This window comes from Chiloscyllium plagiosum, unplaced genomic scaffold (genome assembly GCF_037043375.1).
Source record: "Chiloscyllium plagiosum isolate Xiang-an unplaced genomic scaffold, Cpla_swu_hap1 HiC_scaffold_8, whole genome shotgun sequence".
Classification (NCBI taxonomy): domain Eukaryota; kingdom Metazoa; phylum Chordata; class Chondrichthyes; order Orectolobiformes; family Hemiscylliidae; genus Chiloscyllium; species Chiloscyllium plagiosum.
This window is the reverse complement of record NW_028270146.1, coordinates 59,812,389-59,836,016: the sequence shown is the minus strand read 5'-3', so window position 1 is coordinate 59,836,016 and position 23,628 is coordinate 59,812,389. Positions and strand designations below refer to the sequence as shown.

Here is a 23,628-nt window from a genome sequence, read left to right as displayed (position 1 = left end):
ACTCAATACCCCGTCCGATGAAGGAAAGCATGCCATATACCTTCTTGACCACTCAACCCCACTGGTCCTCACCTTCCACCTCACCAACCTCCGGATACATCATATCATCCTCCGTCATTTCCGCCACCTACAAACAGACCCCATCACCAGGGATATATTTCCCTCCCCAACCCTATCAGCGTTCCGGAGAGACCACTCCCTCCGCGACTCCGTCAGGTCCACACCCCCCCACCAACCCAATCTCCACTCCCGGCACCTTCCCCTGCAACTGCAAGAAGTGCAAAATTTGCGCCCATACCTCCCCCCTCACCTCCCTCCAAGGCCCCAATGGATCCCTCCATATCTGTCACAAATTCACCTGCACCTCCACACACATCATTTACTGTATCCGTTGCATCCGATGTGGTCTCCTCTATATTGGGGAGACAGGTCGCCTACTTGCGGAACATTTCAGGGAACACCTCTGGAACACTCGCACCAACCAACCCAGCCGCCCTGTGGCTGACCACTAAATCCCCCTCCCACTCAGCCAAGGACATGCAGGTCCTTGGCCTCCTCCATCGCCAGATCCTGACCACACGACACTTGGAGGAAGAGCGCCTCATCTTCCGCCTAGGAACCGTCCAACCACATGGGATGAATGGAGATTTCTCCAGCTTCCTCATTTCCATTCCCCCGACCTTATCTCAGTCCCAACCCCCTGATTCAGCATCGCCCTCTTGACCTGCAATCTTCTTCCCGACCTCTCCGCCCCCACCCCCTCTCCGGCCTATCACCCTCACCTCCTTCCACCTATCGTATTCCCAGCGCCCCCCCCCCCAAATTCCCTCCCCCCTACCCTTTATCTCAGCTTGGCACACCAGCCTCATTCCTGAAGAAGGGCTTATGCCCGAAATGTCGATTCTCTTGCTCCTCGGATGCTGCCTGGCCTGCTGTGTTTTTCCAGCACATTTTCCAACTCTGGTCTCCAGTATCTGCAGTCCTCACTTTCTCCCACTCTATTGACCTGCATTGCCACCTGCAGGGAACAATGGACCTGAACACCCATGTCTCTCTATACATCAATTTTCCCCAGGACCTTTTCATTTCCTGTATTGTTCAGTCTTGAATTGGATCTTCCAAAATGCATCACCTCGCAATTGTCGGATTGAACTCCATCAGCCATTTCTCTGCCCAAGTCTCCAATCTACTTATATTCTGCTGTATTATCTGACAGTCTCCTTTACTATCTGCTACTCCACCAGTCTTAGTGTCACCTACAAACTTGCTAATCAGACCACCTATATCTTCCTCCAGATCATCTATGTATATCATAAACAACAGTGGTCCCTGCACAGATCCCTGTGGAACACCACTGGTCACAGGTCTCCATTTTCCACTACTACTCTCTGTCTACTGTTGCCCCGCCAGTAATCTATCCATCTAGCTCGTATACCCTGGACCCCATGCTACTTCACTTTTTCCATCAGCCGACCATGGGGAACCTTATCAAATGCCTACTGAAGTCCATGTCAATTTTTATTTCTAGTTTAAAGAACTTCCGATTACTTATTTTTACCATTCATATCATTAATATTTGCGTTAAATTAGAAATCAGTTCATAGGTCGAAGGCCAACTTCAGCTTTCAAGCAGTCCTTACCCCTGTCCTCCATAAACTTGTAAAGCTGCTGCAAGAAGTTATCCCTCTCTTCTGGATCAAGCTCTTCTTCTGACTGGAAAGAGACAGATATTGTCTAGTCAGATTAAGAATTACAATCAGAAAATATGAGCAAATATTAGCAGATAGGGTCTTCACAAATTTAACAAAGCCAATATCTGTACCAGGGTCAAAAAGCATGGCGTTGGAAAAGCACAGCAGGTCAGGCAGCATCTGAGGAACTGGACAGTCTATGTTTTAAGCATAAGCACTTCATCAGGATGAGCTTATGCCCAAAATGTCAACTCTTCCTGTTCCTTGGATGATGCCTGACCAGCTGTGCTTTTCCAACATTACACTTTATGACTCTGATCTCCAGCATCTGCAGTCCTCACTTTCTCCCAATATGTGTACCAGCCAGCTATACTTTTGCAGGCTTTGGAATATAATTCAGCAGTTGAATAAGAAAACCTTCTACAATTTTGAAAAATTCTCCATCCTTTTACCCGATTTAGGTATTCCTAATGAAGGGCTTTTGCCCGAAACGTCGATTTTGCTGCTCCTTGGATGCTGCCTGAATGCTGTGCTCTTCCAGCACCACTAATCCAGAATTTTACCTGATTTACCCTTAATACAAATGTTGTAGATCAATTTATTAATTTTCTTCTTCTTGAGTACCTCACCCAAATGCAGTTGTTTGGTGATTACAGCAAAGTGCTGTAATTTTTCTTTTAACAGCGGATAAAACAACGTGGTCAGCCTTAAGTGCACATCGACTCGAATGAGATTGAATTTGTACTGTTGGTGTTAATCTGATCCATACACAAACCATCCAGCCAACCAATGTGCCCACACACACAAAATCTATGTGGGAACTTAGACGTTTTTTTTTCTGAGAAGCAGTGCATTGTTACAATCGGGAACCAAGTACCTGAAAGTGTGGATGAAACAAAGTCAACTAAAAATATTTAAGAGACAATGAGGGATGCAAACCTATGTGGAAAGGATTACTGAGCAAACTAAATGTGAAGATTTTTCAACAGGTAAGGTTAGACAAAATTTGCCAAATGGCTTTCTCTTGCGTTGTATAATTCACCTCAGTCTTCGAGTGATGTCACTATAAAAGTGGTTGGATTCAGAACCTGGTGAACAACTGACAACTTTCATCACTAAAACTGCTTGCCATCCTGGAATGTAAAACTAATCTCAGTTTCTCTCCATCACAAACCAACTTCTTAAACCATAGTCCCTCTGACAACAATGCAAGTTCTTGAATTTCCCCATCAAAAATTGCAACCATCCATTTAGCAACTTTCGCTCTTCCTCTGACCCACAGGATAAATGTGCCCAAATGTTCACCATTACCTGAGCCCTAAACTTGCACCTTCTTGAAACTCTAGTTATTTTGTTACAAAGTTCCATGACTTCAGCAAATCCACAAGATCAACTTCCTTTTATAATTTATTCTGAAGTCACATGGTGAAGTACGAAACCAGACAGCAATGTTTTTACTAAACATTGGGTTCATTTTCAGAAATATAGTTTCTCCTACCCAACCAATGTCCAAAAAGTTTTTTTGTATGTGCTAAAGGTATTTAATCCATCAATTCCTTTCATCTTTGCATCTTTAGATAAGCCATTAACAGATTCTTGTCTTCTCTTTAAATCAAAACTTTTACAACATACAAACAGGATTTCCAAGTCAAAGAAACATAATAAGATATGTTTGCTTGGACCTCGAAGTTATTAATCACAAAGACTTCTTTTTGAAAGATAATCAGTCAACAGGTGCCTAATGTGAATGCATTTTATCATGAAAATTTCTTTCTTTTTCTACAATCTCTTTTATATCAGCCTTTCAGCTATTAGATTTTCAGAAGACTTTTGATAAAAGGAGAAAGTGAGGACTGCAGATGCTGAAGATCAGAGTTGAATGTGTGGTGCTGTAAAGGCACAGTAGGTCAGGCAGCATCTGAGCAGGAGAATCGATGTTTCAGGCATAAGCCAAAATTCTTGAAGGGCTTATGCCCGAAACGTCGATTCTCCTGCCCCTCAGATGCTACCTGACCTGCTGTTTCTTTCCAGCACAGCACTCTCGGCTTTTGATAAAAATCCTGCACAGGCCAGTAAATAAGATCAATGTGCACGGAATCATTGTAATGTACCAGTATGTACTAAAAATTGGTTAACAGACAGAAAGCAGAGAATAGGCATAAATGATCATTTTCAGGATGGCAGACCATTACTAGAAGGGCATAGCAAAGATCAGAACTAAGTCCAAAGCTATTCACAATCTCTATAATTAACTCAGATTTGGAGGCAAATTGTAAAATTTCCAATTTTGCTGATGACACTAAATTAGATGGGAATATAAATTTTGAGGAGGATGCAAGGAGGCTTCAAGGGGCCTTGAATAGGCTAAATCAATGTGCTAGAATATGGGAGATAGGAAATAATGTGAATAAGTGTGAAGCTATTTACTCTGGTAGAAAAAAATAAGAAAAAAGAATTTTTTTTATGGAACAGTGAGGAGCTGGGAGTACGGATGTGGAAAGAGGCATGCTTATCCTTGTTCATGCTTCATTCAAAGTTAGCATGCAGGTGCAGCAAGCAATGAGAAAGGCAGATGGTTTGTTGGCTTTTCTGCAGTTATAAAGGGCCTTGACAAGACCATGCTTGGCAGAAGTGGGTACTGCAGATGCTGGAAATTAGAATCTAGATTAGTGTGGTACTGGAAAATCACAGCAGGTCAGGCAGCATCCGAGGAGCAAGAAAATCGGCGTTTCAGGCAAAAGCCTTTCTCCAGGAATGCTTGAACAGTTTTGGCGTCGAACGAGAGTGTGATACAATTGCCACAGAGGAAATACAACAGAGGTGTACCAGATTAATCCCTGGATAATAAGATTGCTGATGAGGAGATATTGAGCAGACTGGGTCTGTAATTCTTAGAGTTTAGAACAATTAAGAAATGATCTTCATTGCAACTTACAAAATTCTTCCAGGGGACAATATCCCAGATACAGATAACAGGTCCCCTGGATGGCAAGTCTAAAACCAGGGTATATCATCTCCAAATAAAGGGCTAGGCCATTTAAGACAGCATGGGGAGCCTCTTCACTCAGATGGTGGTGAAACTTTTATTTCTCTGTACCAGGTGAAGTGTATAAACGCAATCACAGAGCATGCTCATGATAGAACTTGATACATTTCTGGAGACTAATGACATTAAGGAATATGAAGATAGTTGAGAAAATGACATTGGGACAGGAAAATTAGGAGGAGGTGACTGCAAAAGGAGTTTTGGAGAAGAGACAGAAGCACAAAAAGCAATGAAAGGGAAGCGAGGGTGGGGCATGTTATTATAACAAATGGTTAAATAAGGGATTGATGTCAAATGATTTATTAATTGACTGGTTAGATATAAAGGGAGGACAGATGTCCTCTTGTAGTGGAGTGCCAGTGTCTCCACCTTTGTGCTAAGAGGCTTTGGTTCAAGTCCCACTTGCTCCAGAGTTATGCAATAACATTGTGAACAAGGTGACTGGGAAGTATCCGTAACTGACGAGCTGTCTATCCACAAATAAACATGTCTTAGTTTCCATCTCACCCACAAGCTTGGTTATGGTAGTGGAGGATGGCCGTCTAAAAGGAAGAGGTCAGAAACTCTGATTTCTTTTCGGTCAGAAGATTGCAATACAAGTTACATTGCAGAGGAACAATTAAAACCAAATTAGATTAGATTAAATTACAGTGTGGAAACAGGCCCTTCGGCCCAACAAGTCCACACCGACCCGCCGAAGCGAAACCCACCCATACCCCTACATTTACCCCTTACCTTACACTACGGACAATTTAGTATGGCCAATTCACCTGGCCCTGCACATTTTTGTGACTGTGGGAAGAAACCGGAGCACCCAGAGGAAACCCACGCAGACACGGGGAGAATGTGCAAACTCCACACGGTCAGTCGCCTGAGGCGGGAATTGAACCCGGATCTCTGGCGCTGTGAGGCAGCAGTGCTAACCACTGTGCCACCGTGCCGCCCACACGCCCAAATGTAAACTGTCAGGGCATGATTTCGCACAGATGTTGCACAGAATAAAATTTTACAATCAACAGGAGAAAACCAATTCAATATGAGATATATCAAACATGTTTGGCAAGAAGCAAAGGTAAGGTATGGCCTTGGCACTGTACATCCTACTCATAGTAAGATCAGGTGTAAAGTCTTCTCAGAGTTAAAGCCTTCATAACTAGACTGTGAGAAACGTTTGGAAATGCTATGAACATTTATGGACAAAATTTATAAGAAAGATGATCTGCTAGGTGCAAATGAGAAGTGGTCATATGCTGTCAAATTTTGACAGCAGGATTGATATTCCATAGATGACAATGTCCAATTTAGCAGAATAAATGCACAATTGCAAAAATGCCGGTTGGGGATTCCTAACTTAGTACATGTCTTTAAATTGTTGGATTGTGCTAAGGTATCAAACCTGTATAGACAACTAGTATTTAACTGGAGTTAGACTTTCAGGAATAAAGATTCTTTTAGAACAGATATCAGAGACATTAATAAAATAAATCCTGGGAAAATTTCATTCCCAATGGCCTTTATATTTCAAATCAGACACACAACAGTAATACGAGAAAGGAGAATTCAGAAGTGAATTAAAAATGTGGTAAAACTAGCCAGGTACAGGTGGAAAGCATCAATAGAAAGAATCATCATAGCTAAAATAAGCAAAGACAGAGACACTTCTGGCAATGAAAACAGATACCAGGAACTGAGGTACTGTTGTCAGAAAAATGAACCACAGAGTCTGGGATATGGCCAACAGGTGTTATAAGATGTACATTAAAATGCCATTATGAAACAAATTGTCCTAACCGGAATGACAAGATTTTTGGAATGACACGGTATGGAAGTTTCAGCAGAAGATAGTGATATGATCAGGCAGAGGAAATTGTACTGATAACAAGAAATTTCAGCCGTGGTGTCAATGTTTTAGTCACAATTTCATTCAATTACTTTCTACGTGCAGTGGACTGGTTAAAATGTTGCCTAAATACTTTAACTTAACTTTCAACATTGTTGTCTCATGAATTTGAGAGTCCTACCTGTTTCAAGTCTAGTAATGACAACATGTTAAAATCACTAAAAAAAAATTCCCTGTAAAATCACTGGGGTAAACCATTTTATCAGCCCAAACATAGCACCAAGTGAAATATCCTTACTGTTGAACAGGCCATCAATGAAACCGGCTGAGATAAAACTGGATATGGAATACAAGGCAGTTATTGCAAAGTCAGTGCATTTTCATGTTAAGCAATCTTATCAATACAGTATTCCTTTTAATATTTTGATTTGAAAAGTTGTAAGGAGTTATCATCAGCATTAGGAGGTCGAAGTTCAATTATTATTTTATAACAATTTTAATGGTTTGACCATCCATCTTCTCAAATTAAAATCAAATTCAAGGATGCAACAGTAAAGGATAACAAGCACTCAGAACTACGAGAAGAGGTCTACAATAAATATGTTATTAGTCAAGACAAAGTAAGTATCTCATCAGCAAAGAGTTTTAACAAAGTTGTAACAATGGACTTGAAGGCATGGGATAACAAAAAACATGGTCAAAACAAGAGGTTTTGAGTACAAGAGCAAGGACGTATTGTTGCGGTTATACGGGGCCTTGGTGAGGCCACACCAAGAATACTGTGTGCAGTTTTGGTCTCCTTTTCTGAGGAAGGATGCTCTTGCTCTCAAGGGAGTGCAGTAAAGGCTTACCAGGTTGATTTCAGGGATGGCAGGACTGACATATGAGGAGAGGTTGACTTAAGTTAGGATTGTTTTTGCTGGAGTTCAGATAAGTTTGGAGCAGGAGGGAAATCTCATAGAGACTTAGAAAATTCCAACAGGACTAGATATGGTACATGCAGGGAGAATGTGCCTGGTGGTGGGTGTGTCCAGAACCAGGGGTAGCAGTCTGAAGAATTGGGGTGGACCATTTAGGACAGAGATGAGTAGTCATTTCTTCACCCAAATGGCCTCCTCCTACTCTTATCTTCCATATTTCCATGCACTTCAGAGACATAGTCATAGAATCAGAGAGATATACAGCATGGAAACAGACCTTTCGGTCCAATCTGCCCATACCGACCAGATATCCCAATCCATTCCAGTCCCACCTGCCAGCACCCGGCCGAAATCCCTCCAAACCTTTCCTATTCATATACCCATCCAAATGCCTCTTAAATGTTGCAATTGTACCAGCCTCCACCACTTCCTCTGGCAGCTAATTCCATACACATACCACCCTCTGCGTGAACAAGTTGCCCCTTAGGTCTCTCTTATATCTTTCCCCTTTCACTCTAAACCTATGCCCTCTAATTCTGGACTCCCCAACCCCAGGGAAAAGACTTTGCCTATTTACCCTATCCATGCCCCTCAATTTTGTAAACCTCTATAAGGTCACCCCTCGGCCTGACACTCCAGGGAAAACAGCCCCAGCCTTACATAATATATAGTAAAAAGCAGCTGCTTGGAGGATCTGAACATGTAAATCTGTGGATGCACTGACTTCCAGTTCCAGAAGACACCACCATGCATGGAGGTCTGCAAGGGAGCAGGAAACCTTCGTGGGAACTAGCTCAACAGGAAAGAGTGGTCATGAATAATCTAGTGGAGAAGTGGATTGTGATTATAATGAAGGAGCAGCGCTCTGAAAGCTCGTGCTTCCAAATAAATCTGTTGGACTATAACATGATATTGTGTTATTTTTAACTCTGTACACCTCAGTACAACACCAGCACCTCCAAATCAGGATTATATTTGAAATATCACCTAATTTTCTAACTGTAAATATGCTAATGATGAATTTTGAAATGTGTATGCCTAAAGATCATCAAAGCTGTTTTACAACTGAGCACTGGGGAAGGGGATTGCTGCAGTTTGGTGAAATTCATTTCTACTTCTGATTTGCAAGCAGTGGGGGAGGTGAGCTAAGACAGCAAACCACCAGGGCATTGCACAGAGTGTGATTCATCTGACAACAGGTAGCCGATTGATTTGAGCAAAAGTGGATACTGGACATTGATTGGTGAGTTGGTAAGTGAATGGGTGGCCGGCTGAGTGAGCAAGCAGATGGCTAGGTGTGAGTGAGTACAAACTATACAGATACATAAGTTTTCCAGATTGGAAAGAGTACTTCTGTGTTTCTTCCTCTCTGCAGTAAAAGTACCCGAAGTCTGAAGGAAAACAGTCATTTTGTTCCCCACGAGTTGCTGTAAGCTGTTGCTTTTAACCAATAACTCAGTCTTTTTCATTAGTGTATCCAATTGCCCTGTGCCTCCTGCAGAGGAGCCAAAGAACAAAGGTCTGAGAAGCAAAAGATACACAGTATCAAAACCCAGTGTACTGATGCTTTTGAACTGTGTTCCTTAGCTTTTTTTTGTTTGTGTTTGCATGTTAAGAAACGGGGTTCGTGTTTTAACTGGTAGAATTATATGTTGATAGTTCACAGCTGGTTATTTATGAATCAAATTTAATGAAAACCTCTCAAATTTTACTCTCTTATTTTCAGATATTTCTCAAATTCTGTCTCATCGACACAGGCTACTTGTCTTCTGTCGTAATAGCTTATGTGACTCAGGTTTTCTAATCAAATCATATTTAATTGCCATGAAGTGGTTTCCTACCTTAAATACACAACATAACTTCAAGTTATCGTTACAGAACAGAGGTGTTGCATCTTGATTCTGATTTATCTTACTCTTCTGACTCAAGAAAAAAAGTCTTTCTCCAGAAACATGCTGTAAACAAAATTTTCTAGACCTGATATTTTGCTTTTACATGTATAAAAATGCAAGTAAATTAAGATCCTAAGAGGTTCCCTTTACTGGATATGACTGTGCAAGATAAAACATGCACATTAAGGAGTCAAACTGCCTTTACTTCACCACAAGTAAGTACATGATCATAAATACCAACAGAAGATTTGACATTCTTCCTAAATAATTCTAAAACAGCCACAACTCAATTTTGAAGAAGTTATATTCCTACAAATTACAAAGGAATGAATAGGGGAAACTGGTGAGTTTACTTCTGTTCCCAACCATTAATGTTTGAAAAGAAATTCAGAAGAATCTGAAAGAAATGACGCCACCTGACTCCACAGTTTAATGCAAAAGAATGTCACTATACCAGAAACAAGCAAAGTAGACATTACTAAATAAACACTCTTAGATAAAAGCTTTAAGTTTTACAACAAAAAAACATAAAAAAACAATTACATACTTCAGACTTAAATTATAGACCTTTCTTCTTTACGTTTTCTCCAGAAAGTCTGATCAGACTCTTCAAGGTTCATTTACTTTCTCTAGAACCAAACAAACATATCCCACAGCCCTTCAAACTTCACTTCAACTTCTCATTGGTGTTCCAGCTGTCCTTTAATCTCTGAAATTTCCCAGGGATCCTTCCATTAACTTTTGGCTAAGCAATCCTTCAACTTTCCTTTAAAACCTCACGACTGTGGACTTTAGCTAAAACGTGTGCTTAGTGTCACCAGCCAAAAAAATACTTTGGTTTCTGACAGCACTTTTCATTCTAGTCTACAATTGCTTTGTTTCTCTGCTTGTTGAACTCAGAGCTTACACCCACCAACTTGGATGCTTTAACCTCCAACCCTAAAAACATTCTGTAAACATCCCTCAGACAAGTTCTCAGAAGGCTCTACTTGGAATTAGTCATTTGGATGACAAAAAAGATTTATTAAATACCTGACAAACCCTTTGGTTAATTAACTTTTGTCTTCAAGTTAAATATTTTGACCTGAAGTTTTCACAAATAATTTAAATTTCGAGTGAAGTCAGGGCAATATTCCTCAAATTTACATTTATCTTCCTAGCTCTGATTCCAGAAGTAGACATGGAAACCTTTAAACTGCCATTATTTGAGATAGACTGGCAACATGGAAAAATTCAGAACTTCAATTACCTTAATTAATCTTCTAAAGCTAAAACTACCTCAAAAATATTAATTTGCATGAACCATGGACTCTATGTTTATGACACTTATTCCTGAAAGAAAAACATGATTGAATTGGACATGGTGCAGAAGAAATTCACCAGAATGTTGTCTGGGATGGAAAGTCTCAGTTATGAGGAGATTGGATAGGCTGGGTTTGTTTGCTCTCGGGCAGAGAAAGCGGAGGAAGGATTTGATTGATGTTTATCAAATTATGCAAGACATACGTATGGTAGATCATAAGAATCTTTCCCTCTTGGCAGATGTGACTAAGACCAGAAGGTATAAGTTCCAGGTGAGCAGCAAGTGGTTTAAAGAGGATCTGAGCAAAAACTTGCTTCGGTGTAGTCCTTGGACAACTGATTCACTTGGAAACTGAAACAACTGATTCAATTCAAATGCATGCATTACAAAAAGTAATTCAAGTTAAATCCACTAATTGTTACTCATTGCTCACATATAGCAGTACTATTAACCAAGTCATAAAAAGGATAAATGTTGTGTTATATATTAGACATGAAACTCTCAATTGCAGTTCTCACACCATGATCTTCTCCATTTAGTAAAACAAAATTTAAACAAGGGCCATGATGATGCAGTTTGGGGAGCTTGTCATTTTCAAATTGGCTGTTGCATTTTGTGCATTACAACAGTGACTACAAAAGAAGTGAATTTTCTGTAAAACATTTTGAGATATCTTGTGAATGTGAAAGACTTCATACAAATTAAGTCTTGTCTTGCCCTTATCCAAAAAAGGTGCAGAGGTTCTTCAGTTTTGGGTTGGTGTAACGTTGATATGGACGGTGCTGAGATCGTTTGGAGAAAAAGAATTGGAGAGAAGTCGTTATCTCAGACCCAGTTGTTTGGCACAGAGGCACTTGGCAAACAAAATGGCAGTTGATAAATGCAACATATTTTATTAAATAACTAATTTATCAATTGAAATAGATAAGGTCATCAGAACATCAAATACTTTTGTACTGATGATCAAATAGATGTTCACACACAGAAAGCTGCTTTTTAAATGCAACCACTATTTTAAAAATGGAAAGTCCTGTCAACCAGTATGAGAACAATGTGCCAATTCGCCTCTCATGTTGCACATTTCTATTATTCTGTATTTGTTTCAATAGTTACTATTTGGTACAAGAACAGATTTACAGCAATTAAATTTTTACTGGAAGGTCTCCCATGACATTAAAAAATATCGTGAAAAAATGAAGATTGCACTATTTAATAATTAGTGAAAGAAACATTGTACTAAATAGCTGTCAATAGATTATGAAAATAGTTGGATATTTACATTTCATAATTAGGATAATTAGGATAAAGGGACTTCCTTAAATAAAGTTTTCTATTGCAAGCTTGCAATCATGATTATTTTGACCTGTCCTTTTAAGACCAACGAGACCACATCAGAGATCTGATCCATCTGCTCAATATGCCATCCAGGTATAGTTGGTGCAATCTTAGGTTAATAATAGCCTAAATATTTTTACCCAAGGCAGTTTCTCCTCAAATTGGCAACTACACATCAGTATCCGAAACCTCTCTCTCGGGGGAAGGTCAGAAAACAAAACAGGAGGTGAATAGCCTTCTCTTGCCGAGCTTTAATTTCACTGCTTTAGAGTATTTTATTTGAAACAGTTGCTGGTGTGTGATACAATTTGCATTGACTACATTTTAAAATATGAGAAGTACAACCCTGTCAGGTATGAAGTATTGACTGCAAGTGAAACATTTATTGTATGTACAAAGATACCGAGATATACTTAACAAAAAATACACAGGTTCTTTTTAAATGTTTAAAAAGACAAGAATTCATAAATTTTGGATTATATACATATATGATAATGGGAGAAGTAATCAGAACATACAATATCTATTTCTCAGCAAGTTAGACAATCTATACACACAAAAAAAGAGCAGAATATATTTGTACAATAAAAAAAGTTAGCTTCTATCTTCCTTGTTCAATTAGCTGGTGAATGCATGCCATTACTTAACTCTACTGTTGCATTTTGGGCCTGGAGAGAAAAAAACTCCAATATTAAGTTCAGGTCATGGAAAGCTGGTTTGAAAATATGGCAAACATCCACAGGCTGCCTGCCAACATACTGCAAAGTCTTGAATGACTTGTGAGCATGCTCATGATAAAATCACCAGTATGTTGCCAGGGAAACCCTACAGGAAGTGGAGTGGACACCCACCCATTTCTGCTGGAACCGAAATTTTCAACAAATTCTACCTACAGTGCAGTCTTCAGCTTAGCAAACAGTAAAGATGAAACTAACTTTGAACAGGAGCAAATTTTTGAGTATCCAATTGATGGAAAATACTCTATGGCTAATCACCTACCTCAGTGCAGGAAAATCATGCTCCTTGGTGTCATTAGTCTCCAGATTTTTGTCTTGAATGTACATGATAATAAGCTTCAAAAGTCCTCTGAAGGACAGAATTCTAATAATTCTAAATTCACCAGGCCAGGGGAAACAGCTGATCTAAACCCCCCTTGGCAAGAATCCTGTAAATTTCAATTAAAATACCTCTCATTTGTTTGAAATTCTACAGAAGTTGTGTTCCATTTCTTCACTTTATCCTCATAAAATAATCACACCATTCCAAAGATTAGTCTTGTGAACTTGCACTGCACTCCCTCTGTGGCAACTATATCCTTCCTTAGTTCAGGAGACCAAAACTGAACACACTATTCCAGAGCGGGTTCACCAAGGTTCTGTATAATTGCAACACACCATCTTTACTTCTGCACTTAAGTAAGTTTGTGTTGAAGGTCACTGTACTATTTGCCTTTCTTATTGACTGTTCTATCTGCAAGATAGTTTTTACTGGCTCATGAACGAGGACACACAAGTGGACACCAACATTTCTCAATCTCTCACCACTTAAGAAATGTTCTGATTCTCTAATTGATTTTTTCCTACCCAAGTGTGTCATTTCACACTTATCCACATTATATTATATCTACCATGTTCTTGGACATTTTCTTAGCTTATCCAAATGCACTTGAAGTCCACCAAAACATTATTACAATTTCTATCCTAACTAGTTTTGTGTCATGAGCAAATTTTTATGTATTATACTTTGCCCCTGTATTTTAATCATTTATATGGATTGCAAATAACTGTGGGCCTAGCATTGAGCTTCGTGATATCCTCCCAGTGATAGTCTGTTATTCTGAAAACGACTTGTTTATTCAGACTATCTGCTGGTAACCAATTGTCAATCCATACTGGTATAATACTCCTAATTCTAATCCATCTAATTTTGTTTACTGTGGGGCTTTTTCAAAAGCCTTCTGAAAATCCAAATACATTACTTCCACAGACTCTCCTTTATTCACCATCTACCAAGTAACATTCTGAAGAAAATTCTACAGGCTTTCAATCTTTATTGCTCTTCCATAAATCCATGTCAACACTGCCCAATTTTAGCATTCTTTTCTAAATATTCAGTTATCTCAACCGCTATAATACATTCTAACATTTTCTATACTACCGACAGCAAACCAGCAAGTCTACAGTTTAATATTCTCCCTCTCCTTCTACCACTTAAATTGCATAGTTCCATTTACTACTTTCCAATCTGCAGAAACGTTTTGCAATCTATAGAATGTTGAAAGATAATGATCAATGCAACCATGATCACTACAGCCATATACTTTAACACTCATCTGATCCTGATGATTTGTCAACATTTAATCCAGTTAACTTTTCAAGAACTCTCTACTTATTACTCCCAATTTGTTTCAGTTTTAGATTAGGATTACTTAGTGTGGAAACAGGCCCTTTGGCCCAACAAGTCCACACTGACCCGCCGAAGCGCAACCCACCCAGACCCATTCCCCTACATTTACCCCTTCACCTAACACTATGGGCAATCTAGCATGGCCAATTCACCTGACCTGCATATTTTTGGATTGTGGGAGGAAACCGGAGCACCCGGAGGAAACCTACGCAGACACAGGGGGAATGTGCAAACTCCACACAGTCAGTCGCCTGAGGCGGGAAATGAACCCGAGTCTCTGGCGCTGTGAGGCAACAGTGCTAACCACTGTGCCACCGTGCCGCCCACTTTACAAGTGCTTTGGTTGCTGAGTGGAAACAATTCCATGAAAAATTTCACTTTTTTGATGAAACAGCTATATATTTATATATTATTCTTAAAAAAAGCAGCTGATTTCTTATGATACTTTCGGATCTCCACTTTTCAAGTATCAATTTGCTTAAACGACAAAACATTATATATAGCCTACCTCTTGCTTTGTTTCTTCATCTTCCTCATCATTTTCTGCCTCTTCTTCCTCCTCCTCTTCATCACTACTGGAGGATTCTAAGATGACATTCATATCAACCTTCCAGCTTTCAGGAACAATCCTTTGTTGATAGAATTGGTGAGCTTCTTCAAGTGCTACAGGAAAGCAGCATTTGAAAGTTAGGTCTTGTTAATTTGGTTGATAAATGATAAACATAGAATCACAGCACTTTACAGAAGGAGCCATTTGGACTTTGATGTCTGTTCTAGTTCTTTAAAATAGCTATCCAATTAGTCCCATTGCCACTCTTTGCCAATTGCGTTGCATATTCTGACGTTTTAAGCGAAGTTTCCCTTTGAAAGAGGCTGCTGAAACTATTCCTACTGCCGTAATGGGCAGTGAATTTGTATCATCGTAACATGATGCATTAAAAAATATCTTCATCTCCCTTCTGGTTCTTTTGCCAAATTTTCTTAAATCTGTATTCTATTCTTTCCTTACCAACCTAGCCTGTCAGCAGAAACTGTATCACCTCACTGATGCCATGAAAACCCTTCCTTGCAAGTTCAGTTTCACTTCTCAATTGATAATGAACAGATTATGGATAGACATAAGGGATCTTGGGTTGTTTCTCACAGACCCCTGAAAGCAACAGGACACATTATTAGGCTGGTTAAGAATGCATACAGGATGCTTGCCTTTATCAATCATGGTACAGATTATCAGGTTATGTTGGAGCTGTATAAAACTTTGGCTCCTCCACAGCTGGAATACAGTGTACAGTTCTGGTGTGCCACACTACCTATGGATGGATGAGATTCTAGTTGTGGTGGTACAGAAGAGATTCACCAGGGTGTTGCCTGGATTCAAGCACTTTACTATGAAGACTCTGGAAAGACTCAGATTGTTTACCTGGGAGAAGAAAGGTTTGGGGATGGTGGTGGTGCGGGGGGGGGGGGGGGGGGGGGGGGGGAAGAGATGGGGAGGGAGAGACCTGATTGAGATGCGTAAGATTACAAGGGACATGGATAGGGTGAATAGGAAGCAGTTATTCCCCTTCATTGAAGGGTCAATAACAAGGATTCATAATTTTAAGGAGGACAGGAGGGGAGTTCAGACAGAAATCAAGGAAAACCAAAGTGTGGTGGGAATCTAGAATGCACTACCTGGAAGGTTAGTAGAGATGGTAAACCTCGCTACCCTTGAAGTATGTGGGTGAACACTTGAAATGACAAATATTCTAGGCTATGGGCCAAGTCCCCGAACATGTAGTGTAGATAAATTGGCACAGGCAAATAGACCAAAAAGCGTCTTCTGTGCTTTATGACCAGGGAGTACAGTATTCAGATTCACCATAATCTCAGAATTTTGAACATGGAAGCACCATGCATCAGGTGGAACATCTATCAAGTTCGGTAGAAACATAGCTTTTTGATAGTGAACACTTGTAAAAATCAAGTCAATATTACAAAGTCAAGAAGTCTTCTTGAAATATGCAAAGATTTGGCTGTTAAAAAGTCAAAACCTAAGGTATACCATATGGCAAAGGCAATATAGAAGATTAGGAAACTTTCAAACATAAACAATGGGATACTAAAAAATTAGTGAAAAGAGCTAAAGTAATTTACAAAAGTAAACTAGCACAAAATATCAAAGGATAGCAAAAGCTTCTTTCAGAGGAGTTACTAAGGTGAATGTTGGTCCTTTGGAAGATGGAACTGGAGAGCTGATAGGGGAATACTGAAATGGCAGAGATGCTAAATTAATATTTTGCCTCAGTTTTCACAGTGGAGGACAATAGTACCAACCCTATTGGAACAGACAAGTCAGATGCAATAGAAGGGGTAGAACTTAGAACAATCAACACCGACTGATGGCTGACAAGTCCTCCAGGCCTGATGGCCTACACCCTAGGACATTAAAGAAAGTGGTAGTGGAAATAGTGGACCCATTGGTTACACTATTCCAAAATTCCCTGGACACGGAAACAGTTTCAGTGGATTGGAAAAATGCTAACGTAATGGCCTTATTCAAAAAGGGAGGGAAGCAGTGTGGGAAATTACAAATCAGTTAGTTTAACATGTTTTGGGGAAAATATTGAAATCAATTATCCAGGAAGCAACATTAGGGCATTTGGAAAGTCAAAACGCTATCCATCAGAGTCGCCATGATTTTATGAAGGGCACCATGTTTGAGAATTTTGCTAGAGTTCTTTGAAGCTGTAACAAGCAAACTGGACAGTGGGGACCTTATAGATGCAGTATATCTGGACTTCTGGAAGGTGTTTAATAAGGTGCCGCACAAAAAATTAATTCACAAGGTTGAATGATATGGGAATTGGAGGTAATTTATTAGCTTGGATAGGTGACTGGCTAACAGACAGAAGATAGAGATAAATGGGTTTTTTTTCGATGCAAGTAACTAGTGGGGTGCCGGATACAGCACTAGAAGGCGCTACAGCCAAATTTGTGGACAACTAAAATAGACAGGACTGTAAATTGCAATGTGGAAACAAATGGATATAGATAGGTTAGGAAAGTGGGCCAAAACGGAGTTTAATGTGGATAAGTGTGAGATCATGCATTTTGGTTCGGAAAATGGGAAGGCGATCTATAATCTAAATGGGGAGAGACTTCGAGGTGCCACAGTACAGAGGGACCTGGGTGTCTTCGTTCATGAGTCACAGAAAACTAGCCTGCAGGTACAGCAGATAATAAAGAAATTGAATGGAATGTTGCCTTTTATATCTAAAGGAATAGAATTTAAAGGTAATGAAGTATTATTGCAACAATACAAGGCTTTGATGAACCTGCATCTGGAGTATAGTGCACAGTTTTGGTCCCCTTGAGGAAAGATGTGGTGGCACTGGAGACAGTTCAGAAGAGATTCACTAGATTGATCACAGAGATGAGGGGTTTGTTGTATGAGGAGTCTGAACAGTTTAGGCCAATACTCTGGAATTTCAAAGAATGGATATATTCAAGATAATAAAAGTATGGATAAGACAGATGTAGAGCAGATGCTTCATCTTATGGGGCATTCTAGAACAAGAGATCATAATGTTAGGATAACGGGTAGCAAATTTAAATGAGTGTTGAGATGTAACTACTTCTCCCAAAAGGGTTGTGAATCTGTGGAATTCACTACCCCAAAGTGTGGTGGATGGTGGGAGAGTAAATTTAAGGAGGAGATTTTTAATTGGTAATGGGTGAAGGGTTAAGGGGAGAAGGCAGAAAAATGGGGGTGAGGACCATATCAGTCATGATCGAATGGTGAAACAGACTCAGTGGGTCAAATGGCCTAATGCTGCTCCTAGATCTTATGAATTTAACTGGAATTCACCAAGAAAACCAATAAATCTAATTTTCTTTGGTCGTTAGCTTAAATATACTGTATGTTAATCCAAAATAATGTTAACAAGGAGTATATTCATTTTTATAAAGATTATTTTATGTAGCACTACATGCCATGTACAGCACTGAAACCAGTTATTTGGCAAAACTCTTCATCTAACCATCAGCATAAATTTCTAATCTGTTCCTCTCATGATTATCAAGCATCGCCTTAAATGTATTTTAGAAGATTGACCTCCTAATAAGTTCTGCATTCTAACAACTCTTCGGGTAAAGAAATTTATTTGATTTACCAAATTAATTTAATAATGTTCTACTCGTGGTCCCTTGTGGACCATGGTCTATTCATGGACCTACGACGTGGAAATATTTTCTTCAGAAATTATGAAACGCTTTATATGTTTAAAGACTAAGAAGAAGACAGCACCAGAAAAAGCCCTTCGGCCCAGCAAGCCTGCGCCGATTCCCATACGTGGTTTCTGTTCCTCTGTTCACCTCCCATTCACTAACGTGCCTGCATCCACCACTTCCACTGGCAGAGCGTTTGAGCCTCCCACTACCCTCTGTGTGAAAAAATTTCCCGCACTTCTCCCTTGAATTTGCCCCCTCTCACCTTGAAACCTGTGTCCTCTTGTAATTGACCTTTCCACCCTGGGAAAAAGCCTCAGACTATCACTCTATCTAAGCCTCTCATAATTTTGTAGGCGTCTATCAAGTCAACACTCAACCTCTGTGTTTCCAGAAAAAAGAAACTTATCTAACATCCAAAGTTCCTTCTTCATTATGTTGACCTTCCGGAAGTATTCACACACTTTTCCCTAATCTCAACATCCCTCATGTCCCTCTCTTTGGTGAATACCAATGTAAAGTACTTATTATTTCCTCTGGCCCCTCACATAATCTCCCTTCTTTATCCTTCAATGAGCCTACTCTTTCCATTGCCACCCTCTTGTCTCAATACATGTATAAAATGCCTGGAGATTATCCATAAACCTCCTGGCCAAGATTATTTCAAGGATCCTTTTAGCTCTCCTCAGTTCCGATTTGAGCTCCTTCCTACTTTTCTCTATATTATTCAAGGACTTTGTTTTAGTCAACAAAAAAAATGAAGCTGATCATTTCCCCTGTCATCCAAGGTTCCAGACTCTTGTCATCCCTGTAACAGGAACATGCCTATCCTGCACTCTAACAAGCCAACTCTCCTTTCTCAACACTAGAGCTCCAATCATTCTGTTCAACGTTCCCTGATTGGCATAATCTCCTAGAACTGCTATCACATTCATAAAAACGAACTTGACCTTCATCTCTGCCACTATACAGTCAATTTAAATATAGTATAATCTGGACTCTCTCGCCTCAAGTTAGCAAAATGTCTTTACTTTTCCACTCGATCCCTCGAGGAAAGAACATCAGTGCTCTTCTTTTATAAGAATTTTAAAAACCTGAATCTATGTAGCATTTATGCATTTTTTGTACAGTGTAAAATTGGGGAAGATATTCTGCATGTCAGGAAGCATCTCACCGACAAAAACAGAGTTTATATTAAGCTGGACAAAGTTATAAATGCACCAGGTTTTTATGCAAGAGGGAGGTGAAAAATAAAACAAAAGGGAAGGTCTGTGGTGGGGTGAAAGTCAAGAGAGATTAAATGACAAAACAGTTGTGTGAAGAGCCAAAAGGACAAGAAATAAAAGGTAAGTCTAACAGAAGGTGTGAACGCAACAATGACAAATCACTGACTTTATGTTGCTCATCAACCAACTCCTGCCCTCACCTAGCCCTCTTTTTTTTATTTGCGAAAATGCTTATATTTCCAAGCTTTTTCAGTTCCGACGCATGGCCAGTGACCAAGACTCAAACTCTATTTTGGTTTCCTCTGATGCTGCCTGATCTGAATATTCCACGATTTACCGATATTACTTCAGATTTACACCATCCACAGTATTTTAGTTTTGTATTAACATTATGTTAAGATGCAGAATAATGAATGCATTCTAAGGACTGCATTAGATACTACAGGAGAAAATTGACAGCTTTGTTTAGTTACTTCACAATTGCCCGAAATACAATTGCATTATCAGGAGCCATAACAGAATGCTTTGCTGTGAAATTTTGTTCTCAAGATGGAGAATGTCAAAACTGGTGAGGGAAACTCAATGTTCGCTTTGAGTTTTGAACAGGTTGAAGATAGATGGAAGTGTCTTCATCTATCAAAAATCATATATCTTTCACATTTCACTAGCAAACTCTGAGTGAAGCTGCTCACTGATGCAACTTGAATTTGCTGCAGCGAACCAAGACTGCCCCAACTTATTTAATTTAGCACCTTCGGAGTTATCAGCTATGAGAGTTGTGACTTCCACTCCACCTGTGCAAACTACATTTAGATCTAAGTGCGTGAATCGAAACCTGATTATTCTTCGAGCCATACACTCCCTCCAACATCTCAAACGAAAACCACAAGACAATGCAATTGGAATGGCATTATAACAAGCTTTCCAAATGATAAAAACAAATCCTGCACTAAAATAAAAACTTTGATTCTCAAAGCATTCCATTTATGAAACAAAACTAACCTCCTGCTTGTACAACTTAGCAGACCAGAAGTACATGTTTCACAAATTGGCCCTCAACCTTGCCACTCTCATCTTGACATTCAGACTTGCTGTTTAAGGGGAGGTAAGGCGAGGATTCTCAAGTGCCACATTTCAAGTATGATGATCACAGCTATTAGCATGAGATGCAAGTGGAAATATTTGCAATTCACTTCACTTTGGATGCCAGTTTCCTTACCTTGTTTAACAACTGGGTCTTGTTTTGTAACTTTGTCCCAATCGAGCTCTCTGATATCTTTTCTTGCGATAGGATAGCTGTTGTTTTACAAAGATAGATGCCAAAGTTTAGCTTAAAATAAAGAACACTGGTTTTGTGTCACAAGATTGATGTTCAACTAAATTTCACAGTCTTTGTTTAAATTATTTACAAGGTAATAAAAGTCAAATTAGTAAATACAGCTATCTCATGTTCAATAAACTGTCCACATTCATGTACCATCTCTGTTACTTCACATCTACCTGTTGAACTTTACATTTGAAAACAAAGCTTCAAACCATGATAACTATGAAGCGATAGTGTTTAAAGCACCCTGTTCCTCAAATCCTTCTGAACATTGCGCCATCCTGAACAGATGGTCACATAATTATTCATGAGGGATGGCCTATTACATCGACAGGTCTAAACAATTGAGAATACATAGTTGATAGTGCAGTCAAAAACAATGAATTTTAAAAACAGTTTTGTGGAAACTGTATTTAAAATGGTCATTTTAATCTTGTTAGTAGAGTCAGAGTTAGAAACTGCAATTTAAATTACCAAGCAAAAAGAATGAACTGCTTTAGTGTTGCTTTAACAATTATGATTGCATCAACAAAGTTGTAAAGTTACATATGGATTATTTTAAAGGAACAACATAGAAATGAGAGCTGCACTTACATGTATTCAGAGAAAAACAAAGACAACAAAAGGCTATTCAGGTCAGCAAAGTTCAGTTTCAATCAATAAAGCAGCAATCTATAGAGGTTTTCTGTGGTTCTGCCCAAGACTTAGCAGATTCTGGACATTCCACATATGTCCCCATTTTCAGTCAGGAGACCCAGCACATTAGCACAAAAGGCTGAAGCATTCACAACAACCTTCTAGCAGAAGTGACAGTTGAACGATCCATTTCTGCCTCCCTAGAGGTCCCCAGCATCACAGAGAACAGTCTATAACAATTTAATTCCACTCCATATGATATCAAGAAACAGTTCAAAGCACCGAATACTGCAAAGTCTACGGGCCCTGACAACATTCCAGGGATAGTACTGAAGACTTGTGCTCCAGAACTTGCCACACCTCTCCGAAGGCCATTCCAGAACAGTAATGACACTGGCATCTACCCAGAAAAATTGCCATGGTATGTCCTGTAAACAAAAAGCAGGACAAATCCAACCAAGTCAACTACCACCCTATCAGTCTATTCTCGATCATCAGTCAAGTGATAGAAAATGTCATCAATGATGCTCTTAAGCAGCACTTGCTTAGAAGTAATTTGCTCGCTGCCATTCAGTTGGGGTTTTACCAAAGCCACTCTGTTCATGACCTTATTATAGCCTTGGTCCAACAAAGAGGTGAACTCTAGAGACTACGTGAGAATAATTGTCTTCAATATCAAGGCACTCTTGCAAAACTGGAGTCATGGGGACTCAAGAGGGAAAACTCTCCACTGGTGAGAATCAACTTGGCACAAAAGAAGTTGGCTGAGGTGTTCTCAGCTCCAAGACCCCTCTGTAAGAGGGTAATGCCCTTGGCCCTCTAATCTTTAAATGCTTCATCAACAACCTTCCCTCCATCGTAAGATCAAAAGTGGGGATGTTCACCAGTGACTGCACTATGTTCAGCACCATTCTCAACAGCCAATGAAGCAGTCAATGCCCAAATACAACAAGATATGGAAATATCTTGGCAAGTAACATTTGCGCAAAACACATGCCTGACAATGATCTTTTTCAACAAGAAAGTATCTAACCATTGGCCCTTGACAATCAATGGTTTCACCATCATTGAATCCTCCCCTATCAACTTTCTGGTGGCTTACCACTGACTAAAAACTCAACTGGACGAGTCAGACAAGTACTGTGGCTACCAGAGCAAGACAGAGGCGAATAATCCTGCAGCAACTAACCCACCTCCTGAATCCCCAACGGCTGTCAAAAAGCACAAATCATGCGTGTGACCGAATACTCTCCATTTGCTGGATGAATGCAGTTCCAACAACAGTCAAGAAGCTTCATGCATTCAGATCAAAGCAGCCAGCTTATTTTGCATCACATCTACAAATACTAAATTCCCGCTACCACAGGCACACAATAGCAACAGTGTGCACCACCTACAAGATGCAGTGCAGAAATTCACCAAGAATTCTTTGTAAGCTGCTCTAAGCTAATTCTAAGCTGCTCCAAGGTTATGCGCATAGCAATTGACGTCGGCATTCTGATCACGGCATTGCCTTCCCACTCTGGAAGCTGGTGCTATACAAGAACTTTGGAGGCTCATAGAACCAAATCTAAAATTAGAGGCAACGTTGCTTCTTAGCATTTTCTAAACCATGAATACTACCACAAAGAAGGACAACGGCAGCAGATGCATGGGAACATCACTACCTGCAATGTCTCAAAGCCATGCAACATCAAGACTATATCACAGTTGTTTCAGTATCACTAGGTCAAAATCGTAGAAATCCCTCCCTAATGGCATCATGAGTATAGCTAAACTAAATGGACTGCAGCAGGTCAA

The 23,628-nt window shown here is 39.7% G+C and overlaps 1 protein-coding gene across 4 annotated transcripts in view; it reads right to left on the bottom strand.

Moving 5' to 3' along the window:
- arid4a (AT-rich interaction domain 4A) overlaps nt 1–23,628 on the bottom strand; it is a 156,589-nt gene that overhangs the window by 50,846 nt on the left and 82,115 nt on the right. For all 4 annotated transcript variants that reach the window (XM_087989894.1, XM_043697756.2, XM_087989895.1 and 1 more), the window contains 3 exons: nt 21,088–21,164; nt 14,942–15,096; nt 1,641–1,713 (listed from right to left, as the gene is read on the bottom strand). In XM_087989894.1, the coding sequence (XP_087846020.1) occupies nt 1,641–1,713; nt 14,942–15,096; nt 21,088–21,164 (305 nt within the window). The remainder of the gene's footprint in view (nt 1–1,640; nt 1,714–14,941; nt 15,097–21,087; nt 21,165–23,628) is intronic.